At 44.9% G+C, this 20,581-nt stretch overlaps 2 protein-coding genes and 2 long non-coding RNA genes across 4 annotated transcripts; 1 reads left to right on the top strand and 3 right to left on the bottom strand.

Annotated features, from left to right (window-relative positions):
• Nucleotides 1-341: 341 nt before the first annotated feature.
• Nucleotides 342-10,855, top strand: LOC125522989 (U-box domain-containing protein 34-like). The gene is made up of 9 exons (XM_048688028.1): nucleotides 342-719; nucleotides 819-940; nucleotides 1,049-1,164; nucleotides 2,050-2,171; nucleotides 2,270-2,598; nucleotides 2,725-2,826; nucleotides 3,188-3,616; nucleotides 9,552-10,304; nucleotides 10,374-10,855. The coding sequence occupies exons 1-9, from the start codon at nucleotides 563-565 to the stop codon at nucleotides 10,554-10,556; spliced, it is 2,313 nt and encodes a 770-aa protein (XP_048543985.1). The 5' UTR covers nucleotides 342-562; the 3' UTR covers nucleotides 10,557-10,855.
• Nucleotides 4,764-6,706, bottom strand: LOC125522991. Its single transcript, XR_007290076.1, has 2 exons — nucleotides 6,337-6,706; nucleotides 4,764-6,025 (listed from the first exon to the last, which is right to left on the bottom strand). It is a non-coding gene; the product is annotated as an uncharacterized LOC125522991 (long non-coding RNA).
• LOC125522992 lies at nucleotides 6,796-9,014 on the bottom strand. The gene is made up of 3 exons (XR_007290077.1): nucleotides 8,536-9,014; nucleotides 8,292-8,391; nucleotides 6,796-7,948 (listed from the first exon to the last, which is right to left on the bottom strand). It is a non-coding gene; the product is annotated as an uncharacterized LOC125522992 (long non-coding RNA).
• A 279-nt stretch (nucleotides 10,856-11,134) lies between the features above and the next one.
• On the bottom strand, nucleotides 11,135-14,119 carry LOC125522990 ((S)-coclaurine N-methyltransferase-like). Its single transcript, XM_048688029.1, has 8 exons — nucleotides 13,823-14,119; nucleotides 13,318-13,426; nucleotides 12,938-13,162; nucleotides 12,551-12,650; nucleotides 12,351-12,461; nucleotides 11,894-11,977; nucleotides 11,708-11,766; nucleotides 11,135-11,472 (listed from the first exon to the last, which is right to left on the bottom strand). The coding sequence occupies exons 1-8, from the start codon at nucleotides 14,013-14,015 to the stop codon at nucleotides 11,280-11,282; spliced, it is 1,074 nt and encodes a 357-aa protein (XP_048543986.1). The 5' UTR covers nucleotides 14,016-14,119; the 3' UTR covers nucleotides 11,135-11,279.
• Nucleotides 14,120-20,581: the final 6,462 nt, after the last annotated feature.

Here is a 20,581-nt window from a genome sequence, read left to right as displayed (position 1 = left end):
GCAGAGGGAGTATACAAATAAGAGCGGGCCGTGGCATCCAGGATGCCTCCTCGCATTCGGTTTGAAGTTTGATTTTTTCTTGGTCGCAAAAGAAAAACGGACTATAAACTCGGTACATAAATGGAGACAGGACAACAACCTAGTACTGTACTGGTAGACTAGAGTACAGTACACAACATAAATACAGAATATCCTTCTTGGGGTGGAGTAAGCATGCGGGCGGGTCCCACCTCCACGTCGCGGTCGCGCAGGTTGCCTCGTCGTCGCGCCAACGCATCCGAGCCATGGAACGCAGCCCAGCTTTGATTTTCAAATCATTTCCATTTGGCACCGTCCAACCGAAGCCAAGTCACCCCGTGCTCTCACCTCTCATCGGTCTCAGAGGAGGGAGGTTCCAGCGCTGCGAGTGGTTGTTGCTGACTTGATTAGTTGGTTGACTCCGCAGCCGCCGCCGCTGCCGCCAACGGGCTCGGGCCATCCTCCTTCTCCCCCCCGCGCCGGCGTCGCTCTTGAAGAAGGAAGGAGGTTAGTTAATCATCGCCGCCGCCGGCTGCCGCGCGGCATGGCCTCCTCGGGTGACCCCCTGGCGGTGGCGGTGGCGGTGGCCGTGCGCGGGGACGGCCGCGCCAGCCGCCGGGCCGCCAGGTGGGCCGCCGCCGCGCCCGGCCGCGTCGCGCTCGTCCACGTCATCCCGCCCCTCGCCTTCGTCCCCACCCCCAGTAAGCTGATCTCGCCGCCCCTCTCCCCCTCGGTTCGGTTCGGTTCGTGACGTCGACGGCGGGAGCTGAGGTCCTTCTTGTTGTGGCCGCGCGGTCCAGCGGGGGAGCAGGTGCCGGTGGAGAGGATGGCGGCGGGGGTGGTGGAGATGTTCTCGCAGGACCGGAGGGCGCGCGCGCAGGACGTCTTCCTCCCCTTCCGCCGCCTCTTCGGCAGCAAAACCGTCAGTCCTCGACCGTCTCCCCTTCTCGGCGCAGCCTCGAGCTAGCAATCTCAGTCGTTCTGATCCATCGATCTGCCCGTGTCTGAATTCGAGCGTGCGCGCGTGCAGGTGGAGACGGTGGTTCTGGAGGGGCACAGCGTGGCGGAGGCGCTGGCCAGGTACGCGGCGGAGTCCGGCGTCCGCACCCTGGTGCTCGGATCCGCAACCTTGAGCTGGTTCCGAAGGTATATGCTGTATTTTCGACTTCAGAAAAGGCCGGAGTTTCGCTTTTGAGAACCCAACGAATCTGGATGGTTGCTGTTACTTGCCCCGCTTTTCCCCAAAAGAGGAACCAGAAATGTAAGTTAGTGCAGGGAGCAGAAAGGGGCGAGTCCCTTTTGCGGATGGTGACTTGCCTCACTATCTCATGTTACACATTTGGCATCAGAAAGGTGGATAGATGCATCCACTGATCCACGTACATACAAAATTAGTTTCTGTTTATAGAGATTTGGAAGAAAATACTGTAGGATAGTTTGCAAAGTGTGTGTTGGTAAGATTTGTAGCAGCAACGACAGTCCTGTTCATGCTGATTGGTCCCTGTTATGCACCTGCTTGATTGTCAGCATATGCATCTGGTTTTGTTTTATGTTTCAATTTTGTGCCCTATTTAGTCCTAATGGTCTCATCTCTTAGGAAGATTCTAGCTAACTGAAAGGTCCTTCCTTAATTATTCTCTTTTACAAGGTTGAGAGTAGCTCAAAATGATAGCACATACGTACATTCTCATTATCTACCTCTGCTCTCATGAAATATTTATAAAAGGGCTTATTACTCTCTAGACTCCTCCATTTAAAGGTCATACCTGCCATCTGTGCGCGGTGTTTCCTGAATCTATAGAATTCCTGGATGCAGTTCCATAACTACATTAGTATATTATTATTTCAGGGCTGAATCAAAGTTAGTACATATTTCTTGGTTCCATAAATTATCATTTTATCAACTTCAGATGCATTACCAACACTTGAGCATCTCTGTTTATGTATGGAGTTTTTTTAGCACGTTCAGTTTTAAGCAAGCTGTGCCAAATCTCAAATATGTTATAAATGCTAGCACTGTTATCTTTTCAGGATATTATGGCTCCAAGATTTGCCCAATACTGTCTTAAAAGCCATGCCATGTTCTTGCAATGTATTTATCGTGTCCCGGCACAGATTAACTATAAAACTTGCGTATCAGGCTCAAACAGACAGTATGTTTTGCTCTATTTCTCTTTCTTCGTTACGTCTCAATCTGTTCATTTTTACCAATGGAATGGCATTCTGTTCTTAAACACATGCGTTTTTACAGACTCAAATACTTGCTCAAAGATCCAGTCAGTTAGTCATAGAGCATTTGCCCTGCAACTGATGAGCCAGTTGCAAGACAAACAATCACTGCACGACCTTCCTGATGTCAACACACCAAAATCTTCTGGAGTTACTAGTTCTGACTCGTGCTCTCAAGCCCGCAGTTCTCTTAGCAATTCTACGAGTGCTGCTAAAAGTTCAGAAAGTCACAGAAGACGTCTGTTTGGAAGCTTATGTCGAAAGACACCAGGGCGAACAGGGGACACAGATTTTGACGCTATTGGCCAGTTGAAGGAATTTCCTTATGTCTCCTTAAGTTCTACTGAAGAGGTCAGAGCTGTCTCCGATTACTATGATTGATGTTGGCTTCCAGATTTTCTGACATTAATACCGGTAATTGTGAGCTGGCATGTATTTTTGAGGTTGCCTGATTTTTGTTGCTGTCATGATTTACAGTCTCAACGTATAGATGAAGTAGCAAAACAGAGGAAGGAGTTGCAGGATAAACCGATGATGTATGTCGAGGCTTGTGAAAATCACGTCCATGCTAAGAAAAAGGTTAGTGATATATGATAAACCTGCAAATATCTCATTCCAAACCAAGGTTAAACTCTTGTGATGGTTGTTGTATATCTTAGTTACTTTGTACCAAGAAAAAGTTGTACTAAGGTTAAGACACTTATTTTGGGACGGAGGGAGTATTTGGTAATGCTAATCAATAACTAAGTGATACTCTGGACGATCCGTGTGCTTCATCGAGTGACATTTTATTCACATTTGCCACATCTCCTACTTAGAAGGTTGATACTAACCCCCTAAGTTAGTTGCTACTATGCATACACTACGCTTTGCATTTGGTCATTTTCCATTCCAGGGAAGGTTTTACTCAGTCCTTATCCATTACATTATGATGTTTCAGATCCAGGTGCTTTCTAATGGGTGTAGTGAAGATTTGCAGAAAGTGCAAGATGCACTACAGTGGGAGGACTTTTTCAAACAGAAAGCTGCACCGGAGAAAAACAAACATTTCAGAGCTATTGAAGAAGCTGAGATGGTGAAAGAGGCATTCACTCGTGAGGCTTATTCCAAGCACAATGCTGAAACTGTAACCAACATGGCGACTACCGAGAAGGCAAAGGTTCTGGATGCTCTTCTGTCGAGAGGCAAAAGTTGCAGGCGCTACTCGAGACATGAAATAGAGCTCGCCACCGAGAACTTCTCTGATGCAAAAAAGATCGGTGAGGGAGGCTATGGGATTGTATACAGGTGCACCCTTGATCACACTGAAGTAGCTGTCAAGGTTATCCAGCAAGATTCCCGTGGCAAGATTGATGAGTTCTTTAAAGAGGTACTCTGATTTATATTTCTTTTAATCTCATATAATAATATCTAGCCATGAGTTGATTGCGAGATCTTATGGATTTCATCTCTAGCCTATCCCAACTTGTTTGGGACTAAAGGCTTTGTTGTTGTTGTTGTTGTTGTTGTTGTTGTTGTTGTCATATAATAATATCTAACTAATCTCTTACCTTGGCTAGACATTAAGGCACTACTTGTAGTTTTCGTGTCTCCTTGTAAATCTCATAACATTTTTACCGTGTTGTTAATACCCACTAGTAAGCTTGCACGTGCAACACACGTCTTAACTCCATCACATAATTATGATTATTAATACAGTTGTTTGGTTCTACATAGTTTTTCATCTGCATCTGTTTCATCAAAAAATAGTATTTGTTTGGGTGAAAGAAAAATTAAATCGCATGAAAGGTGTAAATAATACTCCCTCCATTCACCAATATAAGATGTTTTGAATATATCAATATGAACTACATATGGACTAAAATGAATGAACAAACACACTAAAACGTGTCTTATTCTTTCGATTTAGAGAAAAGTTAGAACCAGAAATGCAATTCGGCTCTCGGGTCCAGATGCTCCTGCAATCTAGACCACACAGGTGCCTCATGATTTGAGCATGGCTTGGTATTCGGTTCGTATTTCTAATATAAAAACAGTACATGATGCCCACCCAACAGTATCACTCAATGCACGCTGCCTCCCGGACGCCATCGCTGGTGCAGACATTGGGACAAACGGAGCCGCCCGTGGTACTCTAGCTGCCCCCACCACCTCCATCGACACCTTACGTCCCATGATTAACGATTTTTTAATTCAAACTGGTAGATGTCACATACAGATAGGCCAAGTACAAGTTTTACGCATGAGCCCCCTAAAATGTATCAGGCGTCTTCTAAAATTTCACAACAGGAGTCCATCAGTAGAGGTTTTATTTTTTACACGCACAACCAACACATGGCAAGATTTGTCACCGACACAGGAAAAAAAGTCGGAAAGACATCACTTGGGTAAATAAAATGCTGGAAAAACGTTGGTTGTCAGGTTCTCAGTCTATCTACGAAGGTGCATTTTGCAGCTTGACAGCATCAGGCATTTTGGGGTAATCTCACATAATTAAACATTAGTCCACACGCACGTTGGCTACTACACTGCAATAATAACAACTAATTTAGAGATAGTTCCTCCCAGCGATGAACACACTAAGCGTCCAGCAAAATACACGGAGGCGCAAACACAAAATACACACAGTTAATTTCTAATTCTAGCCAATTGGTCCATTGACTCGATTTAGCGTCTAGCAGATGAAGCGGATCTGGATGCATACCATGTAGAATGCTTCATTGTCAGCACTCTAAGCCAAGCCTGACGCGAGGACGCCGGAGCTCGGCCAACTGATGGATGGAGCAATCTTCTTCCTCCTGCCACCACTGCTGCACCACTCTCCTCTCCCAACCATCCGCAGAAAACTTCCTTTATACATTTTGTCTTCCTGACATTAAGCCTACTTTTCCCATAATATCTAATGGTGAAACCATGCTTCCATGAATAAAGATTGTAAAAACCATAGGTTTCTTACATAGGGTCTAGTGTTAGCCCAATAGCACCGTGCTCACCCAACTAATCTGTATACCCCTAAATCATTTGCTCCAGTGCACAAATTCTTCCCAGACATAGTGTCCGGTCCTGTAATTTCAGCGGAGCGGAGAGTGTCGAGCCTGCTGGGACAGGGTGTCCTGTAATTTCAACGGAGCGGAGAGTGTGCCGAGTCCGCTGGGACAGGGTGTCCTGTAATTTCAGTGCAGCGGAGAGTTAGCATACTCCATAAAATGTACTGTATAAACTTAATCAAGCTCTGCAATGACATGACGAAATCGTGTGTTTCTAATCTACGTCATATTTTACTCCGAAAATTTAGTCGGCAATTAGCATACATGTTCACACACTGTCCATGACCTACAATCTAATTTTAAATGATCAATATTCTAACTCTGTTGGATCGATGACCTCTTACTCTAACTCTGAAAATTCCATGAGCAGTGACACACTTCGTCAGACATCGTGTGTAAACTAAGGAATCTTCAGTCAATGGTTCTACTGCTTCATGCCCGATGGATGACTCTTTACTGAAACATTGAAAACTATGTGTGCACTTGCCATAGATGTGTTTACCACGAAAAACAAGCAAAATGGCATGTCTTACCTGATACCAAAACCATGCTCCCACGAATAAAGGTTGCAAAAATCATATGCTTCACCCAAGGAGTTGAATGTTAAGCCAATAGCAGGCTCAACTACATGGTCCCCCAATTTATCTGCATGCCCTCGAATTGTCTCCTCCAGCGCGTCTAATCTTTCTGGGCATGGGGCTCTATCCGTTGGCTGATTCCCGACTCTTACTCTGCAACAACATGAAGCAAAATTCTTATATATGAAATACCAATCATTTTTTGTACATCTGTCTAGTTTTTTTTGTAACAAGAAACTAATTCAGGGGAAATGCAAGATCTAACACATGGCAGTACAACTACAACACTCATATCCATCACAACATTTCCAGTTCTATTTACTTTCTCATAGTCCACGCAACCAAAACAAAAAAGCTGAGCTACTCCGACAATGCCTCAGGGGATCATATGAAACTACAATAACCAAGACATCATCGCAACTTTGCTACACACCATTTACCTCTTATAAGTAAATGCCTATTACCTCTAAGTCCACCCAGGGGCTTGCGGATCCACCTTGCAAGTAGTAGATTGAGCAGACCCTCCATCACCACATTCAGTTCGATCTTAAATCACAGCCTCTTGGTGTTCATCAATATGTGCTTTGGTCGTCGGCTTGGTCAATTGCATCTGCGTTGTCACCCTCGCTCTCACTGAAACCGGACATGGCGGCACCACCGGTAGCTACAGTCCTCTCCTTGCTGCACACAACACCACGTACGAACTGCCCAGATGAGTCGTGCGCAAATCCGGCGACAACAGCCCCACAAGATCCATTGGCGGATTCCTCTTCGCCACCAATCAAATCCATTAGGGCCACCGCGCTAGCCGCCTCATCCAGGAAGATGGGCAACTTGCACGCGTTGAACTAAAGCTCTAAGATCTCTCTGATGCTGGATAGTAAATGGAAGAAGATTTCTTTTCCAAGAAGGGGATTTCTGACCTGTCTACCGGAGAGATGGAGAAATCCATCGCCATGTCTGCGCCGCTGGAAATAGGACACCCGCGCTGTCAACGCTCGTCCTCGAGCACACCGCTGAAACACCCTCCGGGAGCTAAAACGCCTCTCCCTGTTGTTTTATGATCACTACTTGTGAAAGAAGATCATACTCTGTTTCTTCAAACCAATTCCAATAATAATCAATAGACATGTATTTCTCTAGGAAGAAAAGCAATACACATGAGTGCCTCAAGATCAAGGGCCAACTGTTCTGGAAAATATCATAGCATATATCATATTTTTTATAAATCTGTACTAAAAGGGGATGCACGTACACTTATATTGGCTTGATCACCTATAAAATCAGATCTTACTACTGGACATTGGTACTCTCAAATGCTTCCCATTAAACATCATGCAATTTATGAATTACCACTGCCCTAGGCACTCCATAGTCCAGCTATCTTGCTTGTGACGATCTTATATGTGCTCAGCATATCATCCTAATATACAGCTACAGGACCGCGAAGTAAAAGCAGAGAGAAAGATTATAGGGAAGAAAGGGTGAACAAAAATTAGCTAGTGCGCGCGGGCTAGCAGCTCATATGATGAGGGAAGGTTTCGGCAACAACTTTAAATAATGCGGAATAGAAGGCAATCACATTTGAAATGATAGGAGACAAATTGTATCAGGTTATTTGAGTGATAGAGGCTATAATACTACTTTGAGGTGCTGGGCATATATTGGCAATGTGAGATGGCACAATGAGATTCTGTTTATACCAGAAAAAAAAGGATCGACAGAGGTGTGGGGAGGCATGCATTCGACCACTCGCCATGCAGTTATAAGTTGTTGAAGCTTAGTTGATTGTCACCATCATCATACTGTAAAATGACTTATGCGTCAACCTGCATACTTATGCATGTCTATCTAGCAGTGTATAATTGGTATAAGCACACGACGATTAGTTATGCTAAAAAACAGCACATTTTAGAACTGATAAGGTTTGCTTTTCTCAAGCTATTCATCATCTAATATGCAGGTAATCCAGCAATACTATCAAACTTAAAAGGCCAACAATAATAAATAGCTAAGCTGCTTACTGCTCACGGCTTCATGCATATATTCTCCATGGCTGCCACGGTGTCATTGCACCTGAATCAAAAACAGCAACTTCACATGAGTCACCAATGACATCGCTGAATACATCATATGTAAGTCAAAAGTATGCACCATGCATGAGCAGAAAAATTATGCATAGACAAATGGAAGGTGCATATCCTATACTTAAGTTGTACCAAAATACCGAATAATGCAGGTGCCCCCTGAATCAGTAAGAGTAAGCCTTCATGAACTTCAAGACGTAACAAATATCCCTATGCTCACACTACCAAAAGTTTCCTTTTAGGACCTTCTGCTACAGGTACGCCGCCAATTTTATTATCCTTCATGAACTTAAATCTTCTAAGATTAGATCATCACTGTTAACCGTAATAACCTGAAGAAAACACGTTTGTACATATATTAATAAGGAGCAACACAAATCCAAATATCCATTTGCTCCTCCTTCACGAACTCAGATCCAATATCGTCTGCTCCTACCACAAGGAAACGTCATTCAGACTTAAGAAGTATAGAACTACTTATGAGAGGGAGAAGATCAGAGAAAGAAAGAGATGCACATATAAGTTGCGTTCATCGCACAATAAAGATGTGGATCTCTTGGTGCCTGTGATACATACCATGAAAAAGGCATGGTCATCGCCATCGGTTGGAGGCACAAAGATCGCCACCAGCGGACGGGGGTGGCCGCGAGGCAGTTTGGCGGTGGCCGTGCGTGACAGGAGTTTCCTGGCCTTCTGCTGCTCCTCGTCCTCGTAGTCGACGTTGTCCTCCTCGTCCTCGAACTCGAAGCTGCAGCCCCTTCCCGCCGCCCCGACGGCCGCGGGGCCTCCAGCTTGTCATCCTCCTCCTCCCCGCGGACACCCACCGCCACTCAATGGAGGGCGCCTTCCGCATGTCGGCCACGGCCGACAGCTGCCATTCCCGGGCCGTGGCTTCAATCAGATCGAGAGATGAGAGGACGGGGCAGGGCTAGGGAAATCCTCCCGCCCGTGCACCAGTAGTCTCACGTGAAGCAGAAGAGGAACAGCGGCGAGCGGCACGGCGGCGGCCTGCGGCGAAGGGCAGCTCCGACGGCGGCTCCAGCGGGGGGGGGGGGGGGGGGGGGGGGGGGGGCGGCGAAGGGCGGATCCAACGCGGCAGGGGACGGCTCCAACGGGGTGCGGCGAAGGGCGGATCCAGCGGGGGGCGGCTCCAGTAGGAGGGGGTGGTGGGGCGAAGGGCGGCGAACAGGTGCGGGAGGAACGGGGCGGGAGGACGTGGGGGTCTGCCGGGGAGGATGTGGGGGAAGAGGTGGGCGGTGGCCAAACTGCCCGAGGGCGTGGTCGCGGGAGGACTCGGAATATTTTTTTTGGACGGGACGTGTTTGTAAGGATGGTAACCCAATGGCATGGTGGGTAATTAAAGCATAAAACGTGTTTGGTGTTTTGAAGGGATGTAGACCATCAGATTGCAGGTTTGGATGGATAGGATGACTTGGTTCTCCATCCTCTCCTGCTTTTATAGTGGTAGTAGATAGATAGTAGATAGTAGATAGATAGTAGATAAACAGGGGGTAAACGTAATTTGATTTAATATTATTTTTATTATTGATGGGGTATTTATTAAATGCTTTGATTTTTTCCACATGATGCAGGTTGAGATTCTCAGCCGACTTCACCATCCCAACCTGGTTTTGTTGCTTGGGTTTTGTCCTGAAATTGGATGTCTTGTATATGAATACATGGAGAATGGAAGTCTGGAAGATCAACTTATCGACAATGAAGGGCGCCAACCACTCCATTGGTTTCTGCGCTTCCAAATTATTTTCGAGGTAGCTCGTGGGCTTGCATTCTTGCATGGAACGAAGCCAGAGCCGATTGTGCACCGTGATCTCAAGCCTGGAAACATCTTGCTGGACAAGAACTATGTAAGCAAAATAGGCGATGTAGGTTTTGCGAAGCTCATATCAGATCTTGCGCCAGATGGTTTCACAGAATACAGAGACGACACCGTCATTGCCGGCACAATGTATTACATGGACCCTGAGTATCAGTTAACTGGGACAGTTCGTCCGAAATCAGATCTTTTCGCTCTGGGGGTTATCATTCTCCAGCTGCTAACTGGCAAGCGTCCGCATGGGCTAATACTTAGTGTAGAAGAGGCCGTCCGAAAGGGCACATTTCCCGATATTCTCGACGTGTCTCTGAATGATTGGCCAATCGCTGAGGCGGAGATGCTGGCAAAACTGGGGCTGCATTGTACGGCGCTAAGATGCAGGGACAGGCCTGATCTCGAGCAAGTGGTGCTTCCAGAGCTCGAAAATATTCTAAGCAGGCTTACCAGCTCCCAGAAGTTTGAAAGTCCAAACACAGTTGTGCCAAGCCACTTCATCTGCCCTATATCGCAGGTAAAATTCTCTACATAAAATAGTGTCAGTTCAACTGTCACTTCAGCTTAAGAGACAATTTCGATGCAGGAGGTAATGGACGATCCTTGTGTTGCTGCTGATGGTCATACCTACGAGCGCACGGCGATCGAAGCTTGGCTCAAGAAACACAAGATCTCCCCTATCACGAAGCACATTCTTCCGAGTCTGACCATAATTCCCAGCCATTCCTTGCATGAAGCGATCCAGCAATGGAAGCGGTCATCTAGATGACTGTAGTTTCCAGTCAAATCTTGATGATTTTTTGGTTATTTTTTTTTCTGTTCCATTTGTAAAGTAGGAGATAGTTGTATATCGTAGTAGCAGGAAGATTTGGTTCTCTAGGTGATTCATCTTGTCTTCCATTCAGAGCAGGTACAGCCTAAATGGCTTCCTGAAATAATTACTGAATCAGATGCACCCAAGTGTTAGTGTGTAACTATGGTTTGGACATTGCTGCTGGCTACCTGAACTCTTGAACTTGAAGACATCCATCTATAAATGATCTGACAACTGGAAAAATTATCTGACAACTAATGTTGTTTCCGGTGGAAGGAAGGGTTTTATATAGGACAATTGTGTGTTCATTGCTTATACTATAAAAATATGGAGTACAACACCAAGAATGCAATTCCGATACCGAATCCATATATACTTCTCCAACAGCACAATTTGGTCCTATATCTGTGTTCCCCAGTCACGTAAATCTTTCGAGATACAAATTTGTTCTTTCTCGCGCTTGGAAACTGCAAACTTTTTATAAACCATTTAGATAAGAAAATATTTTCGACAGACATTGCCAGGGTCAATGCTGAAGTACCAGAACACTGAAGTACAATTTATTCAAGGAAGATAACCGTTCAACACAGAAAAAAAAATATTACTAGGTACAGCCTCTGTGATGGATGATTCTCAACATATAATTCTACTTCGCTCCAGAAATGTCCAGCGGTACTTCTACTTCTTTCGGAACAGGTGATGTGCAACCATCCATTCATCGCCATTGTTATACACAAAAAGTTCAGCGACTGAGATGAAGAATGTCCGCCAGTAAGCAATCCATTTAGTAGCCGATTCCCTCCCGTAAGTCTTCTCGAAGATTGGCCTTATGGTAGTGATGTTCTTGTCCATACGTTTCAGCCACTCCTCACTACAGGTAGACACCGTGTCATTATATTGTATAAACTGTAGACACCAATGAACTTTCGCTTTGCATCAGTAGCGAAATGCAAACCAGGAAATTCAACAATTAACATTTTCACTTTAATATCAAGGCCTGGAATGTATTTTGTATTTCCTACCTAATCAATTAAGCTCATCAGGAATCATGTCGAAAAGCATGTAGTAACAGGGACATGAAACTTTGAAACTTAGGAAAGACATACCTAGTTCTAGCATAATGTGTGCCGCTGACAAGCCAATGATTGACCACGGATACATCTTCCTGCAAAATCATAGCAACTGAATATCAAAAATTGATGTTTGATCACTGGCCAACCAACTAACATTCATATTTGGCTAGGGCAGGGACAAGCAACCTACTCAAGAGGAAAGATCCGTTAGGTACTAACCTGAAAGTAGAGAAGGAGGTTTGCTGATGGCATTGTTCCTCCAGTGAAGAAATACCTTGTGATCCAATCATCATCATTCTTGTCCTGTTGAAAATGTGACGTCTCAATTCACATGGATTACACTACAGATACATTTATAGTAATACAACTCTCAACAATAACTTAATGAGTCTATTTCAGTACCAGAGGCGAACTTATTTCACTAATGCAGAGGCGAATAAGAGTTCTAAGGACACTCGTGGAGTGTTAGTAATGAATGATTTTATTTTTACCATAAGGAACTTCTATCACTATCAGTAGGAACGAGATTGTTAAGAACTGAATTTCACATATGTGTCGATGAATACAAATAGAGCTACAAATGTAAGAGGCACTACCATGATCCGTGTAATGGGAAAGCTATTTCAGATGTAGCCAAGACCAAATGACTTGTGAAAATGCAGGATAATCAAAGTACCTCAAAGTGATACGCAAATGTCTTGTGGCAGAAGTAGTGAACAAACAATAAGGAATCCTCTTTCATCCATCTGGATATCTTCTTAAGAAGTGCCTTGTAGTTTTTCATGTGCTGCATAACAGGCCCATTACAAACACTTCTTTACCATGAGGAATTATAAAAGGGCTCGAAACCACAGAAAATTCCAAGTTAAGTTATACCTCAAACATCTCTATGGATATGATCCTGTCAAAAGAATGTTCCATCTCAAACTTGCTGATGTCTGCTACAATTATCTCAACATTGGATAGCTCATTTTCCCTGCAACAGAAATGGGGTGATATGCACCAAAGTGAACTCTGTCAGCATGTCTAGCAAAAGTGAAGGTTGAATAGTTGATGCATGTGAAAGATCAGTATTTGAAATAACTAGAAAATTATGAAACTAGTAAGCGATACATGAACATGATAAAAATGAAATCAAATTGAGCTGTCATCCCTACGCTCTGGTGCAAACTTAAAAATTATCACGAGGAATATAAAGTGGTCACTACATGGCAAAAGAATACAGTCATCAGGTCCTCTCAGCACTAAAACTGCTGCACTTACCTACACTGCTCTTCTATAAAAGCCTTTTGAGTTGTTGAGTTGCATATCCCCGTAATATTGCAGTTCCTATATTTCTTTGCGATGTATAGAGAGAGGGATCCCCATCCACATCCAACATCAAGGATGCTTTGGCCATCTTGCAGCTGCGCCCTCTCACAATACAACTCCAACATTGCAACCTCAGCATCTTCTAGGGTGCTCGAATCATCAGGGAAGTAACATGAGCTGCAAAATCATGGAGATACATGGTAAATCAGTAGCTTTTACTCGTGTAGTGTAACATTATAAGATTCAATATTTTCTCCCTGGCACCTTTTCCACCGCTAAAAAACTAGCCATTTAACCATTCTTGATGCTAGTGTGCACCATGAAGCACAAACCTGTATTTGAGGTTTTTCCCGAGCACTAGCTTGAAGAATGTGGTCGGCAACTCGTAGTGTTGGGTTTTAGCTGTGTCCGTTTCAATGGCAATGGGCATGCCTTCAAGCGCTGCATCACAAACCAAATTTTACAACGTCACCACAAAGGAATCAGACTAACAATCAACTAATAGCAGAAGTTCTTTTTTTGCGAAGTACTCCCTCCGTTCCATAATATAAGAGCGTTTTTTAACTAATAGCATAACTCAACAATCGTATTCACATCTATCCTGAAGAATTACTTCTACGGTAGGTCAGAGGGAACAGTAGCTAGGCACAATTTCTGAATTCGAATTTTCAGAGAAGTTACGGAAAGCTGCTACCAGGCGTTTCCCTCGCAAAAAAAGAAAAAAGAACTGCTACCGGGCGTTCGCCCGGACATTCGGATAGTATTTGCGGAGATTAGAGTCGCAGCGCAGCGAGCAGCGAGGGCGAAGGAAACTGCATTTGGGCGGGGGGCGCGTACAGTGGGCGAAGAGGAGGAGGTCCTGCAGCTGGAGCGGCGCGGAGGGGAGGTAGCCGAGGCGGAGGCGCTGCGCGAGCAGGAGGCGCGTGAGCCGCCGGGTGACCGCGTCGGGCAGGAGGTTGCGCTCCAGCGCCGCCAGCGCGGACCGCGTCGCCGCCTCGTACGCCCGCGCTGCCACGGCCGCCGCCGCCATTCTTGCTCGCTCCTCTCCCGGCGCCGGCGGCTGCTGCTGTTGCTGCCAGGAATTTGGGCCGGGCTGCCGTTTGCTTCCGTGATTGACGTTTCCGTGCCTGGGTTGGTGGCAGCCTAATCGGCTGGGGCTGGTCAGTGGCGCGGCTCGAGTGAACGTGATACGGACACGTCGCCTCGATAACGAGGGGAAGGGGCACGTGACGGTGGATTTGTCTCAACAAGGAAAAAACGTGACAGTGGATGGATGCGGTAGGCGGAGCAGAAAGTTTTGCCAATGGGTTCACTAAGGATTTGGACATGAACTAACGATTGTCTGCGGTGGCAGAGAGTGCTAATAAATCCGGGTAAGCTTTCCCAAAATCTTCCCAACTTATTCAAGGATGGGGGCTAATGCCACCCCCCGGATGATATGTACGTAGGTCTACCTCAGATTAGTTTTACAACCTTATACTAACACTCAAAGGACAACATAAGAAACTGAAATAGCATACCACATATAATTGTTACATAAAATTACATGACGAATAAATATTAGTTGAATGAAAACATAAAACCCCTTTTCAAATGTTTTAAATAAAGTAGTCAAACGCACAACTTTATACTTTCATAGGTAGTTAGATAAGGTATTCCTTGTAAAAAAACAAAATGACATGTTAATTTCTTAAGTTGTAAATAAGTACAATTAAGCGAAACATGTAGAGTCAATGTCATTTTCAAGTTTCTTTGATCTTTCATTGTTACTACTTACTAATGATAAGAAAACTCTCATCCATTAGCAAATTAGAAAACCACTCTTTAATTGATCACCCATTTTATTACATATTTTGTTGACAACAATCATACATCAAAAACATTGGTCAATTAATTCCATGGAAACCGGCAATATGTACTTTACAGGTAGATAGACCAAAGTAAAAGGAGTATGTTTACTTGCCTTGCACCATTAATTTAGCAATATCGGTAATTCCATCAGGACCAACATCATGCAGTTTATCTGAATCAAAATTATCTCGATAAAACTCAGCCAGTTTAGTAAGTTCCTCACATCATAGACAAAACATAACTCTTCTCCTAATCTCAATCTTACTTTATTAAAACATTTTATATATTCTGAAATTCCCTTCGGATTAGTCATAATATGACAATTAATTTAAACCAGATTCTATCTGAATAAAAGACTATGTGGGACTAGGAGTAGCGCATCATTTGTTTGCTTGCCTATAAGGGTGGCCTTGAAGTACATGCGTTATTATATTTATCATGATATAATGACCGCCCCTTTTGCAAAAAAGTTGTTCCATACTAGATCAAGATTTGACCAAAAAGGAAATCATATAATTAAGGTTGGATAAGACTTGTACAAGCGGGACAGGACATGCTATTGATACGTCTCCAACGTATCTACTTTTCCAAACACTTTTACCCTTATTTTGGACTCTAACTTGTATGATTTGAATGAAACTAATCCGGACTGACGCTGTTTTCAGCAGAATTGCCATGATGTTGTTTTATGTGCAGAAAACAAAACTTCTCGGAATGACCTGAAACTCCATGGGATATCTTACAATAAATAATAAAAAATCCTCGCCAAAGATGAAGACCAGGGGGCCCACAACCTTCTCACGAGGGTGGGGGGCGCCCCCCTAGGGCGTGCCCCCTTCCTCGTGGGCCCCCTAGAGACCCCCCGACTCCAACTCCAACTCTATATAACTGCTTTCGGGAAGAAAAAAAAATAAGAGAGAAGAAATCACCGCGTTTTACGATACGGAGCCGCCGCCAAGCCCTAAAACCTCTCGGGAGGGCTGATCTGGAGTCCGTTCGGGGCTCCGGAGAGGGGGATTCGTCGCCGTCGTCATCATCAACCATCCTCCATCACCAATTTCATGATGCTCACCGCCGTGCGTGAGTAATTCCATCGTAGGCTTGCTGGACGGTGATGGGTTGGATGAGATTCACCATGTAATCGAGTTAGTTTTGTTAGGGTTTGATCCCTAGTATCCACTATGTTATGAGATTGATGTTGCTATGACTATGCTATGCTTAATGCTTGTCACTAGGGCCCGAGTGCCATGATTTCAGATCTGAACCTATTATGTTTTCATCAATATATGAGAGTTCTAGATCCTATCTTGCAAGTCTATAGTCACCTATTATGTGTTATGATCCGTTAACCCCGAAGTGACAATAATTGGGATACTTACCGATGATGACCGTAGTTTGAGGAGTTCATGTATTCACTATGTGCTAATGCTTTGTTCCGGTTCTCTATTGAAAGGAGGCCTTAATATCCCTTAGTTCCATTAGGACCCCGCTGCCACGGGAGGGTAGGACAAAAGATGTCATGCAATTTCTTTTCCATAAGCACGTATGACTATATTCGAAATACATGCCTACATTACATTGACGAATTGGAGCTAGTTCTGTGTCACCCTATGTTATGACTGTTACATGATGAACCACATCCGGCATAATTATCCATCATTGATCCGATGCCTACGAGCTTTCCATATACTGGTTTACGCTTATTTACTTTCCCGTTGCTATTGTTACAATCACTACAAAACACCAAAAACATTACTTTGCTTTCATTACTCTTTTGTTACCGTTACCATCACTATCATATTACTTTGCTACTAAACACTTTGTGTTGAAAATATGCCCTAGAGGCAATAATAAAATGATTATTATATTTCCTTGTTCATGATAATTGTCTATTATTCATGCTATAATTGTATTATCCGGAAATCGTAATACATGTGTGAATACATAGACCACAATGTGTCCCTAGTGAGCCTCTAGTTGACTAGCTCGTTGATCAACAGATAGTCATGGTTTCCTGGCTATGGACATGGGGATGTCATTGATAACGGGATCACATCATTAGGAGAATGATGTGATGGACAAGACCCAAACCTAAGCATAGCACAAAGATTGTGTAGTTCGTTTGCTGTAGCTTTTCTGAATGTCAAGTATCATTTCCTCAGACCATGAGATTGTGCAACTCCCGGATACCGTATGAGTGCCTTGGGTGTGCCAAACGTCACAACGTAACTGGGTGACTATAAAGGTACATTACAGGTATCTCCGAAAGTGTCTGTTGGGTTGGCACGAATCGAGACTGGGATTTGTCACTCCGTATGACGGAGAGGTATCTCTGGGCCCACTCGGTAATGCATCATCATAATGAGATCAATGTGATCAAGTGGTTGATCACGGGATCATGCATTACGGTACGAGTAAAGTGACTTTCCGGTAACGAGACTGAACAAGGTATTGGGATACCGACGATCGAGTCTCGGGCAAGTAACGTACCAATTGACAAAGGGAACTGTATACGGATTGATTGAATCCTCGACATCGTGGTTCATCCGATGAGATCATCTTGGAGCTTGTGGGAGCCAACATGGGTATCCAGATCCCGCTGTTGGTTATTGACCGGAGAGGCTTCTCGGTCATGTCTGCATGTCTCCCGAACCCGTAGGGTCTACACACTAAGGTTCGATGACGCTAGGGTTGTAGAGATATTAGCACACGGTAACCCGAAAGTTGTTCGGAGTCCCGGATGAGATCCCGGATGTCACGAGGAGTTCCGGAATGGTCCGGAGGTAAAGATTTATATATAGGAAGTCCAGTTTCGGCCTTCGGGAAGGTTTCTGGGTCACCCGTATTGTACCAGGACCACCGGAAGGGTCCCGGGGGTCCACCGGGTGGGGCCACCTATCCCAGAGGGCCCCATGGGCTGAAGTGGGAGGGGAACCAGCCCCTAGTGGGCTGGTGCCCCCCCCTTGGGCCTCCCCCTGCGCCTAGGGTTAGAAACCCTAGGGGTGGGGGCGCCACCCTTGCCTTGGGGGGCAAGGCACCCCTTGGCCGCCGCCCCCCCTAGGAGATTGGATCTCCTAGGGCCGGCGCCCCCCTAGGCACCCTATATATAGTGGGGGGGGGGGAGGGAGGGCAGCCGCACCCAATCCCCTGGCCTCTCCCTCTCCCTCCCGTGACACTCCTCCGTCTCCCAGCGCTTGGCGAAGCCCTGCCGAGATCACCGTTGCTTCCACCACCACGCCGTCGTGCTGTTGGATCTTCATCAACCTCTCATTCTTCCTTGCTGGATCAAGAAGGAGGAGACGTCTCCCAACCGTACGTGTGTTGAACGCGGAGGTGCCGTTCGTTCGGCACTAGGTCATCGGTGATTTGAATCACGTCGAGTACGACTCCATCAACCCCGTTCTCTTGAACGCTTCCGCTCGTGATCTACAAGGGTATGTAGATGCACTCCTCTCTCCCTCGTTGCTAGATGACTCCATAGATTGATCTTGGTGATGCGTAGAAAATTTTAAAATTCTGCTACGTTCCCCAACACTTTGCTGCAGATACTAAGTTTCCAGGTGTGGTTGAATTGACAACTCAGCTGCTAATACTTGAGAATATTCTTTGGTTCCCCTTGTGTCGAATCAATAAATTTGGGTTGAATACTCTACCCTCGAAAGCTGTTGCGATCCCCTATACTTGTGGGTTATCAGCTATCACGTGTAATAATATTTTGAATAGCAATTGTCAGCTTGGCTCTGCTGGTTCCCAGCGTGAGGGTGGTGAGAGGATAATACAGATATTTTCCATGCCGGCTTGCCGCTGACATATGCCGCATGTCAGCGTGAGGGCGATGAAGGTGACAAGAGTATTCAGATTTATTTTCCATTCACAAAAATAGATTTATTTGCTTCTATCCATTGCAGCGGTGAAGCAACTCAGATCATGCGTCTAGCCAGCTGCGAGCTACGAAATTAATTTATTTTATTTGGGCTTGCACACTTGCACTGAATATATGGACTAATAAGCTTTTTGTCTAATGCAGCTAGGTAGTCAATGGGTTCAAATATGATTTTTTTTGTTGGGTTCAGGCATCAACTACATGTAAAGCGCTACATTATCAATTAAAATTTTGTTGGTGTCATTTGCATCCGATGCTTCTATGCTAGCTACGCCTCTGGGTTCAAACCATGATGGCGGCGTCGGCGGAACAAGAAAACCACGGTGATGTCCAAACGATATAACGAGATATACATTTCAAATCCGAGAGTGGTGTTCTAAATTTTCGAGAAAATTGTTGTTCTATCCGAAAATGTGCCTTGGACGAGAAGGAAAACGGAAATGATATGTACCCGAAGTCAGGTACGAGCACATGACAAATCAGATGTTTTTTTCCGGGGAAAAAGGATTGTACTCCTCCTTTTTTAGTATGCATGTACGATTTAGTCAAAAAGAAATATCAACATCTACAGTACAAAAGTTACATGTTATGATAATTTATTTTATCATGCATCTAATAATATTGATTTCATAGTGTGAATGTTGATATCTTTTCCTACAAAGCTAGTCAAACTTTACAAAGTTTGACTTTGGTCAAATCTTATATGGGAACAAAAAAGAAACGGAGGGAGTATTACTCAAGAGCATAAGAATTGTATGAGACCAGGTCTCACAGGCAAGCATGTGAGACCCATCCTGATGGATGACACGTGGCATTTACAAATCACAAAGCATCTACCCCACTGTCGGTGTCAAAACCGGCGGATCTCGGGTAGGGGGTCCCAAACTATGTGTCTAAGGCGGATGGTAACAGGAGGCAGGGGACACGATGTTTTACCCAGGTTCGGGCCCTCTTGATGGAGGTAAAACCCTACGTCCTTCTTGATTTATTCTTGATGATATGAGTATTACAAGAGTTGATCTACCACGAGATCGGAGAGGCTAAACCCTAGAAGCTAGCCTATGGTATGATTGTATGTTGTCCTACGGACTAAAACCCTCCGGTTTATATAGACACCGGAAAGGGCTAGGGTTACACAAGGTCGGTTACAAAGGAGGAGATATACATATCCGTATTGCCTAGCTTGCCTTCCACGCCAAGTAGAGTCCCATCCGGACACGAGACGAAGTCTTCAATCTTGTATCTTCATAGTCTAACAGTCCGGCCAAAGGATATAGCCTGGCTGTCTGGAGACCCCCTAATCCAGACTCCCACAGTAGCCCCTGAACTAGGCTTCAATGACGATGAGTCCGGCACACAGTATTGTCTTCGGCATTGCAAGGCGGGTTCCTCCTCCGAATACACCATGGAAGAATTTGAATATAAGGATAGTGTCCGATCCTACAAAATAAGTTCCACATACCACCGTAGAGAGAATAATATTTCCACAAATCTAATCTGCTGACTTGTTTTGGCAACATGACATTATGCCATGGCCCGGTGATTATTCGAACCGTTTCCTTCAACTAGCCCCGCACATAACGCAAGGCAGTTTTTTGACATGTCTTGTCAAAGCAGAGATCGTGTCCCCCTATTACGGGATTCTCATCAATACAGGCGTGGGTAACCCAACCGCGCCATCGATCACGGCGCTTGGGGGACAAGCGAGTTTCACCAGGCTAGTGGGGGCGCGTAGTTTTGGCCGCCCCTATAAAGGGACAAGGTTTAACCTTTTTCTACCCACGCCTTCTTCCTCCTTGCCCATCCATTCTTGCGCACTCGAGCTCCAACGCCCAAGTCCACATCCTTCCCCTCAACCTTCT

This window comes from Triticum urartu, chromosome 7, assembly GCF_003073215.2.
Source record: "Triticum urartu cultivar G1812 chromosome 7, Tu2.1, whole genome shotgun sequence".
Taxonomy (NCBI): domain Eukaryota; kingdom Viridiplantae; phylum Streptophyta; class Magnoliopsida; order Poales; family Poaceae; genus Triticum; species Triticum urartu.
The sequence above is the reverse complement of the archived record's forward strand: the minus strand, read 5'-3'. Positions and strand labels throughout refer to the sequence as shown.

Excerpts from the sequence above, each read along its gene's own strand:
- LOC125522989 (XM_048688028.1), top strand. The coding sequence starts at position 563 with ATGGCCTCCTCGGGTGACCCCCTGGCGGTGGCGGTGGCGGTGGCCGTG. Across the intron at positions 2,599-2,724 it reads CCTTAAGTTCTACTGAAGAG|TCTCAACGTATAGATGAAGT; the intron begins GTCAGAGCTGTC and ends CATGATTTACAG. Across the intron at positions 2,827-3,187 it reads ACGTCCATGCTAAGAAAAAG|ATCCAGGTGCTTTCTAATGG; the intron begins GTTAGTGATATA and ends ATGATGTTTCAG.
- LOC125522990 (XM_048688029.1), bottom strand. The coding sequence starts at position 14,015 with ATGGCGGCGGCGGCCGTGGCAGCGCGGGCGTACGAGGCGGCGACGCGG. Across the intron at positions 13,427-13,822 it reads CCTCCTCCTCTTCGCCCACT|CGCTTGAAGGCATGCCCATT; the intron begins GTACGCGCCCCC and ends TTTGTGATGCAG. Across the intron at positions 13,163-13,317 it reads GGGAAAAACCTCAAATACAG|CTCATGTTACTTCCCTGATG; the intron begins GTTTGTGCTTCA and ends ATGATTTTGCAG.